This window comes from Propithecus coquereli, unplaced genomic scaffold (genome assembly GCF_000956105.1).
Source record: "Propithecus coquereli isolate 6110/MARCELLA unplaced genomic scaffold, Pcoq_1.0 Scaffold314, whole genome shotgun sequence".
Classification (NCBI taxonomy): domain Eukaryota; kingdom Metazoa; phylum Chordata; class Mammalia; order Primates; family Indriidae; genus Propithecus; species Propithecus coquereli.
Genome location: NW_012148775.1, coordinates 3434840 through 3442556, shown reverse-complemented (window position 1 = coordinate 3442556; position 7717 = coordinate 3434840). Strand labels below are relative to the sequence as shown.

The 7717-nt window shown below is 52.6% G+C and overlaps 1 protein-coding gene across 1 annotated transcript in view; it reads left to right on the top strand.

Moving 5' to 3' along the window:
• The window catches only part of FOXN4 (forkhead box N4), a 37754-nt gene that overhangs the window by 4602 nt on the left and 25435 nt on the right, over positions 1-7717 (top strand). Inside the window, exon 2 of the mRNA XM_012650172.1 lies at positions 143-231. Within this exon, the coding sequence (XP_012505626.1) occupies positions 146-231 (86 nt within the window). The 5' untranslated portion in view covers positions 143-145. The remainder of the gene's footprint in view (positions 1-142; positions 232-7717) is intronic.

Below are 7717 nucleotides of genomic sequence, written 5' to 3'. Positions count from 1 at the left end.
TTTTTTTTTTTTCTTTAAAGAAAAAAGTATTCCGTTAGTTGTTTGAGCTCCATCCTTCTGAATTGTGGGAAAACTGTGGCTCTCAGCCCTGTCCACATCGTGGCTGATGGGAGCTTTGTATTCTGCTTGTCTTTTCCCCAAGGAGATGATAGAAAGCGACATCTCATCCATAATGTCAGGAATTATTCGAAACTCGGGGCAGAATCACCACCCCTCTCCACAGGAATACAGGTGAGGGCTTCAACAATCACAACTGTATGTTTTTGGATTGCTCGAAGTGTTTACGTGCTGCCATTGGTTTCTGAAACTGCCCAAGAGCTATTGTCATGTTCAATTCTGTGACTTTGCGGGAAAGCTAGCATGTCTTGATTTCAAAGTTGGTCTTTCTAAGGGTGTCCGGGCTTGTGGCTTAGCCCAGTGGGACCACTTAAATGTCTGTAGTCTCCTGTTCCCTCCCAGAGAGGTCCCCTCCTTGGATACCACTTGAGAATCCTGGTGAAAGTTAAGGTCACAACAGCAGCTATTGCTTCCTCTCCAGTGGCCGTAGTGGGGGCTCTAGGAAATGCACGGCCCCCCCCCCCAAAGCTTTCTGGGAGGAACTGGCTCCCATCCTCCATGCTGGGATGCTGGGAAAGTTGTGGCTCAGAACTCCTGGGTTCTTCACCCGGCTGTGTGACTTTCAGCAAGTCTTTTGCCCTCTCTGGGCCTCATTTCCTCGTCATTTAAATGAACGATGCTGTTGAATGCGATGATCTTAAGGTCTCTTCTAGGTTCTCATGTGTTCGAAGAGTAAATTAGATGGAAACTGAAGTCAAAATACACTATTTCTTGAAACAGATGAAACAAGGTACAAGTGAAGGGGGGAGTCCTCAAAGCACTTCTCTCTTTTGTCTTCAAACGCCACAGCTGCAAAGGCCCTTAGGGGGTCAACCAATCCAGCCCTTTCTTTTTTACAGGTGGGGAAACTAAAGCCAAAATAGGAGAAGGGGCTTATCCAAGGTCACACAGTGACGGGGAGGGAGGAGGAGGAGGAGGAAAAGGAAGGACCTGGAGTCCTCTCCCAGCCTCTCCCCCTTGAGGCCAGGGAGGCCTGACCTGGTTTCTACGGCCCCACCCCCCAAAGCAAGCACCATGTCTGTGGGTTGAAGGGACACAGTCCAGATTACGGAATGGGGACAGGACCAGGGGTGGCCTGGGAAGAGCAGGCTGTCACCTCTGATCAGCCCTGTTTATCCAGGGGTTGTCTGACCCCCCGGGGTCACTGCAACTCACCAGCAGTGCCTGCTGGGGCAGACCGCAGCCCCCAATTAGAGGGAGGCTGCCTCCTGAGTTCCAAATGAGGCGACAGATTCAAACAGATATTTGCAGAGAGCCTGCTGCGTGCAGAGCTGGGGCCAGGTGCACAGCAGTTTGTGAGCACCTACTGTGTGCCAGGCCCCCCACCGCCCCCGTCACTCACCTCAGTTCACGAGGCTGCTCTGCTGATCCCTGTTGTCTAGGTGAGGAAACTGAGGCTCAGAGAAATGAAACAGCTTTTCCCAAGATCACTCAGCCAAGGACCTCTGGGCTTCCTTGCAGCACTAACAGGTTTAAATAATGACAAGTGGGTCAGGGGCAGTTAAGAGTTAGCCTTCGGCTCTGGAGTCCATTGTCATCCCAGCTTTTCTGGCTGTGTGGAGCTCTCTGAGCCTCAGTTTCCTCATCTGTAAAATGGGGATAGAAATAGTACCCACTGCACGGAGTTGTGACAGTTAAGTCATCATTTCTGGCTCTGTCACTCACCAATTTCCTTTAATTTCACTTCTGAACTTCCACTGGTTTGTGTGATGGGGATATAAAAGCTACCTCCAGAGGGTTGAATGAGATATTTGTTATCTGTGAATGTACCTGGCACCAGCAGGCACTGAATGTGCTGGGGTGAATCTCCCTCTGCCCTCCTAGCTGGAGCCCCTAGCCCCACCTGGGTCTGGCTTCAAGAGCTCCAAGTCATGGATTCTTATTGCTGCTTAAAAGCAGCAGAGGTAGGGGGCTCAGACACATGTAGGTTCAAGGTCCAGCTCTGGGCAGGGCCCATGACTTGCTTCGGTTTCCTCATCTTTACAATGGGCACGATCAGGGCTCGTCCATCACGTGATTGCTGGGAAGATTAAATAAATAAAGCTTACAGCGCAAGAGACACATAATGAATAGTTGCTTTTGCTGTTAGCACTTAGTTGCATGAAAGAGTTTGGCTTTCTGCAAGAGATGCATCTAGGGAGGGCTTTTGGGAGGGGAGTGTGGAGGAACTGAGTGTGAGGGAGGGGAGTGGAATATCTTAATCCAGACGCCCAGTGCTGCCCAGGGCTGGGACAGGGGCTCTCACCAGGCTGGGGTCTTGGTCCCATGAGTCTGGGCCAGCCCAGCTCACAAACTGTCTGGGGTACTGAGCAGCTGTCTCTCTCCAAAAACAGGGCAGGGCAGCAGAGAGCTTCCTCAGGGGATAAGCAGTGCCTACCCAGTTCACCAGCCAGCTGGCAGGGGTGGGGGCTTGGGGCAGGGGGGGGGCGAGGAGGAGAGGCAGGCCTGTCCCCATCAACACCGAATCCAGACGTGCCCAGTGCCCGGCTTGGCATAGCCCAGCACAACCAACCCTTTCTTTCCTGTTCACATGGATTCAGGGTTGTTATCTTGTATCGAACAGCCAAAGTATCCATCCAGAAGGCAAAATAATATCATAATAATGACAATAATAATAGCAACTGGTGTTTTCTTAACCCTTCACTACCTGCTTTCCCTGTGCCAGGCTCTCAGTATAAATCCCCACCCAGTGCCCCCAAACCACCCCGTGTGGGTGGCACTCTTGTGCCCATTTGGCAGATGAGGCAACCAAGGCTCCGCCAGTTTAAATGGCTTAACGAGATGACGCAGCTAGTGATGGGTCAAGTGGGGACTTGAGACACTGAAGCCGTTGCACCCTGAGAATACTGTGACCACCAGCCCCATGTCCCACTGGCCAAGAGCACGGGAGCTGGGACAGGATAAGCTGCTCCATCACCTCGCAGCTGTGTGACCCTAGACAAGCCACTGCCTCTCTCTGAGCCTCAGTTTCTTCATCAGTGAGATGGAGCCATCTGAGAACCCAATTTGCATGTTGGTTGGGAGGATTCTGCACCTCCCTTGTGACAAGGAGTGCAGCCGGGTCTGGGACAGAGCGAGCACTGGGACACAGAGAGGGGCTGTTTATGATTAGGCAGTGACTCCTCACTTCCAACCATTCCCATATTTCTCCCTGAATAATACCCAGTAGAAGTTTATGGGCTTCCCATTTGCCCTCCCACGTCTCCAAAGAAGGGCTCCAAGGACCACTTCGGCTGCTGGTCCAGCCCCCGTGCAGCCGCCCAAGCAGCCGCCTGGTCCCTCGTCCCCCGGGGCTGAGTTTGGCCGTTAATTTTCAATGGCTGTGTGCAGGAGGGCGGGGGCAGCAGCTGGAGGCGGCTGCCTTGTCCCTGGGGAGCTGTCAGGAGTCAGTGGCGGGGCCTAGGCAGCAAATTGGCAGCAGCATCCCTGCCTGCTGCTGGCGCTGGGGCAGGGGACCAGGAGCTGGGGGCGGTCCTGACCTCGCGGGCAACGGCAAACAGGGCTCATGCTTAACATGCGTCAATCAGGTTTCTCCTTATCTCAGAGGATGGGAGGGAATCCACCCTTACATGTACTAAAAAATAGAGTTATTAAGCACCTACTGTGTGCCAGACACCTGCTAAACTTCTTAGCAAGTGCACCATCCCATTTCATCTCTGTAGGAACCATGAGACAGGGGCTGACATCATCTCAATCTGCAGACAAGAATACTGAGGCCGAGACATGACTCGCCCAAAGGCATACATTTAGGAAGGGGCAGAACTACAGATTTGTAACCATCCGCCCCAACTTTTGGAACTTATTCTTGAAGTCGGGTCCAACAAGCTCCTTTTACAGATTGGGAAACTGAGGCCCAGAGAGATGAGAGAAGGCAGGTTTCTGGCTCCTTGGACCCTAATCTTTCTCCCAGGGCCATGAGGCTCAGTGTTTCTCCTTCCAGAGAAACACTCCTTCCTTCTGAGCTTGCTTTGTGCCAGATGTTCTTGTACCCAAAGCTCAGTGCCTGCTCTGAGACATGAGGTGGCCTTGGGAAAAACCCCTCCTGTCTCTGGACGGCGGTTCTTACCTGGGAACTGCACTGCTGGGCACGTGGGGGACACTTAATAAATATTTATTGGATAGAAGGACGAAGGACAAATATGACATGAGAAATAGCACATCCATGGAGATGCAGGGAGGCTCCATGCTCCAGTGATAATAAACTCCTCTTGAAGCCGACACTGTGTGCCAGGGGTGCTAACCATCCCCATAGCTACCCGCTCCTTGGGCCACCTTATGGGCAGGGAAAAGAAAGAGTCTTCCTGCGGGCCAGCCCTCTTTTGGGGTCTTGCATTTCCACCCCTCAGAAACCCATGCATGCATGCACGCACGCACACACACACACATCCTAAGTTGCAAACCAGTATTGTTCTAGAAAGGAAAGATTCTTTTATCCAAACTCCTGATCAAGTCATTTCACGTTACACTCACTCTCCGACCAGCTGGGAATGTCTGAGCTTGCTAAATTGCACTTGATTTTCTGTTTCCCGTAAACGGTTACAAAAGATATTACAAAAGCTGCGTTAGCTAGACAAACACCTCCATGAAATTCTTAATCCTTTTTTGTGTCACGGTTGGATTGGCAACAAGAACAGCTTGTGGTGATGTAACAGTTTCTTACCAACCACATCTTAAGAAGGCAGGTGAAACCTCCGTGTCGTAATCAGGGTGGAGGTGCCGTCCCAGGTAGGGCTGGACATGCCCCAGACCTGCTAGGATGGTGATGTGACCCCCTCAGAGACCATAGGAGCTAAGCGAAAGCCCTCCTAGTGACGGCGCAAGGCAAGAGGAGAGAACACAGTGGGAAGGAAGGAAGGAAGATGGTTACGTGGTTAGAGCATCTACTGTGTGTTGGGCCGTGTCTTATATGCTGTCTGATCTTACCCTCACATCTGCCCCCTGTGGTAGGAATTATTATTATTCCATTTTACATATGGGGAAACCGAGGCACAGAGAGGTGAAGTGACTTGCCCCAAATCACACAGCCACAAAGGGGTCGAGATGGGATTTGAACTCAAAATGGATGTTCTCTCCCCTGTACAATTGCTGTACCAACCTAAGGAACCCCAAGATAAGGAAATAAAGCATAAATGAAGGCTTCAGCTATGTAGGCCAAGATCCCCCACGGAAACTGTAATCCGTCCATCCGTACGTGTGGCCCTGTGCGGCCACCTGCCAAGTTCACCATTTCATTTGACTTCTACAGCTACAACCCAGAGCAATGGCCATGGGAGTCCGGTTCGCCTTGAGTGGACAAATACTTGTCAAGCGAGAGAATGAAAGGCCAACCTGGTGGCTCTGGGTCTTGTAATGAGGTGTAAGACACTTTCATCCTTGTCCTCCAGGTGTTTGGTGTCTAGAAAGAACAGATGCCCAAGTAAAATTAATAGGTGACCTCGGGCAGTCTATGCTATGTGTAGACACGAATGGTGCTTACCATTTCAGGAGAAGGGAAGGCAGGGAGATGCAGGACTGGTCTGGGAGGGCTTCCTGGGGGAGGTGGTGTTTAAGCTGGGCAGGAAATGGATGGAGATTGAAGAATGCAAGATATGCTGGGGCTGGGCTGGGCGATTCTTCCTCCCTTTCCCACTCTAGTAAGTATGTCATAAATGCCCACAGGGTACTGGGACCTATGCGGGGTGTTGAACAAAATAGAGGATATCCTAGTCCTTGCCCTCCTAGAGCAGAAAGACTGGAAACATGTATAAATACCTCATTGCAAAATAATAGGTGTTCTATGGACACACACAGGAAGGGGTGGGGATGGACCAGGAGGGCTCTCAGAGGAGGAAACATTTAGGTTGAGAAACAGCCTTGTGAAGGAGTGCGTGGAACAGCATTCCAGGCAGAGGGAACAGCATGTGCAAAGGCCTTTAGATGGGTGAGAACTTAGACTATTTGAGGACCTGAAAGATGGACAGGGTTGCTAGAGCAGAGGGAGGAGGACCAGGGGTGGGGAGGGGAAGGAGAGGGCCAAGGGCTAGATCATGGCAAGGAACTTGGCTCTTACTCATTGGGTGGGTTTTAAGGACAGGGACAGGTTCTGATGTCCCTTTGGAAAGGTCACTCTGGCTGCTGGGTATTAACTCCATCCGTTCCACAAACAGTTCTCCAGCGCCTACCCTGAGCTAAACACCGTACCCTGCCCTCCCTGGGGGTTACCTGCCCCCGTCCAAGAGGCAGGCCCTGTTCCCACTTCTACTGGGCACGCGCGGACACTGAGGTTCAAGGCTTTGAGTCACCCGCGCGGGGTCCGCCGCTGGGAGTGGAGCCAGACGGAATGCGGGTCTCCCAGGGCTCTTCCCCTCACTCCCCATCCTTCCCGCAACACGACTGATTAATTAAGGACACTGGCCATTAAAGCGGGTCGGGTTGGTCATCTGGTTAGCGTAGGATGGCAGCCATGAACTCCGATGGTGTCTTGCCTTACCCAGAGCCATCACAGGGTCCCCTGACCAGTGGCTATGTCACCATGGGGACACCTGGTAGCCTGATCCTTTAAAAAATGGTATGATGGTGGTCTGCCCTTCCTGCATTTCAGCCAAACCGGCACCATGTTCAAGCGAAGAGGCTCCAGGTGCGTCCCTGGTTCAAACCCCAGTTTCTTTGCCAACATGCCTTGTGGCTGAGGCACGTTGCCTCATCTCTCTGCGCCTCAGCCATCCCATCTGTGAAATGGGGACAATAGGTAGCCACCCCACAGGCTCTCAGGGGACTAGGGTGGAACCACAGGGCTGGCAGAGGGGTGGCATGCGCGGGGCAAGGCTTCCCTCCTGTGCATGCCGAGGCCAACCAGAACGCCATCTCCTCGGAGGCAGGGAGTTTTGTCTGCCTGCCAGAACAGGGCCTGGCAAGTGGGAGTTCAGGAAATATTGTGGAATGAATCGGACATTTACCGAGCGTCGGACACCGTGCTAGCGGCCCTCCCCACAGAGCCCACTTCATGCTGAATCCATACTCTTCAGAAGGTGTTTACAATAACGTGAACCACCACTGTCGGGGGCGAGCGCCCCGCTGGCATTATCTCATCCAGTCTTCACTACACCCTGTGAGATGGGATGGGTGTCAGCACTCCCATTTTACAGATGAGCAAACTGAGGCTCAGCGAGACAGACGACTGCAGACAAGTCTCACAGCTACTAAGTGGCTGGATGGCACCCAGGTCTGGCTGACCTCAAAGCCTGCACTGGTAACCACCACACCACAGTGCCACAGAGAGAGCAAAGGGGGGACCTGTGGCCAGGGTCCCCAGCTGGAACACGCTTAGAATGTGGCATTATAAAGGGCCTCGGCCTCCTGCTGAGCTCAGAGCCTTCTGAGTAAAACTGAGGAGGGCATACAGGGCCAGGCACAGTGGCTCATGCCTATAATCCTAGCACTTCGGGAGGCCGAGGCGGGATGATTGCTTGAGGTTGGGGGTTCGAGACCAGCCTGAGCAAGAGCGAGACCCTGTCTCCACAAAAAATATAAAAATTAGCTGGGCGTGGTAGCGTGCCTATAGTCCCAGCTACGTAGGGGGCTGAGGCAGGAGGATCGCTTGAGCCCAGGAGTTTGAGGTTGC